Raw genomic sequence first — 1213 nt, forward strand, 5'->3', positions numbered from 1 at the left:
AACATATATGTACCAACTTGAGGGGGAGTGTTAACTTTGCATTTTAGGTAGGATTCCTAATTGATATCAATTCCGTGTAATCTCCTGTAATCTCGTGTAAGTAGTTTTCTTCCTATTACATTAGGGTTGTACATCTTGTATAAATACTTCTCATTGAGAAGAATAAAATTATCATTCAAAGCATTCTCTTCTGTGGTTTTGATGCTCGTTTTCGGGTGCTACTTTGTTTCTTGGTTCCTTTACCAGTGGTAGGGTTTTTGAATCTCCTGCTGAGATGAGTATTAATTCCAGTAGTTCTTGATCTCATTGTCTATTCGACCGGGAGGTCTTCCGGTGATGAGAGACCAACGATTGCCGAGAAGGGCATGAAGCCCGAGAATAAGCTCCTTGACAGGTGTTATGTTGCCTCGCTTTATATCAGGTCGGAGATAGTTCATCCATCTCAGCTTGCAGCTCTTCCCACATCGAAGAAGACCTTCAATTTCAACAAAAACAACTCATTAATATCACATGCAATTTATAAGACCAAATTAAACAGAAGACACTTCACTAAAATGTTATGAGTTATGAGTACTTGACAGAAAAAAAGATTAAAGTATTGTACCAGCATTTTTAGGTAAAGAACTCCAACGGCCTTCACCATGGGAGTTGATATACTGAATAAGCAAGTTGTCTTCTCTGGCAGTCCATGAACCTCGATGCAGTCCTACCCTTGAACATGGTGCTCTCCCCATGTTAAGCATAGTGTCTGCACAGAGACGCGTACTACTGCTTCAGTCTAGCCGAACACTCTCAAAGACGCACCACAGGCCACACTAGCTACCCTACCTTCCTTGGATAATATATTGGATTTTATAACTTGAGCACTATTGCGAACAATTTTTTTATGCGAAAACTAAGAAAACAATCCTTAAAAATTTTAGTTTTAATGAAAAAAGATAAATAAAGGTGTAAGTGAATAGTGCTAGGAAAGGTAAAAATGTAGTTTTTGGTTAAAACTAAATAATACTGGAAGTGTTTCATTAAAACTTCCTTTTTTTTATTTGCCATGTGAGCACTGTGAACATTTTTTTTAATTTATTTTGGGGGTTTAATTTTTATTTGGGGTATCTTTTTGAGGGAATTTCAGATTAAATATCAATTTTGATAAAAAGTATTAAAGAAAAATATCAATTTTAAGAAAAACTACCAATTTCTTCCCAATTTATTTGGA

The 1213-nt window shown here is 35.7% G+C and overlaps 1 protein-coding gene across 1 annotated transcript; it reads right to left on the reverse strand.

Annotated features, from left to right (window-relative positions):
• Positions 1–281: 281 nt before the first annotated feature.
• On the reverse strand, positions 282–734 carry LOC137712283 (transcription factor MYB1-like). The gene is made up of 2 exons (XM_068451386.1): positions 605–734; positions 282–475 (listed from the first exon to the last, which is right to left on the reverse strand). The coding sequence occupies exons 1-2, from the start codon at positions 732–734 to the stop codon at positions 282–284; spliced, it is 324 nt and encodes a 107-aa protein (XP_068307487.1).
• Positions 735–1213: the final 479 nt, after the last annotated feature.

Source organism: Pyrus communis, chromosome 13 (genome assembly GCF_963583255.1).
Source record: "Pyrus communis chromosome 13, drPyrComm1.1, whole genome shotgun sequence".
NCBI classification, from domain to species: Eukaryota; Viridiplantae; Streptophyta; class Magnoliopsida; order Rosales; family Rosaceae; genus Pyrus; species Pyrus communis.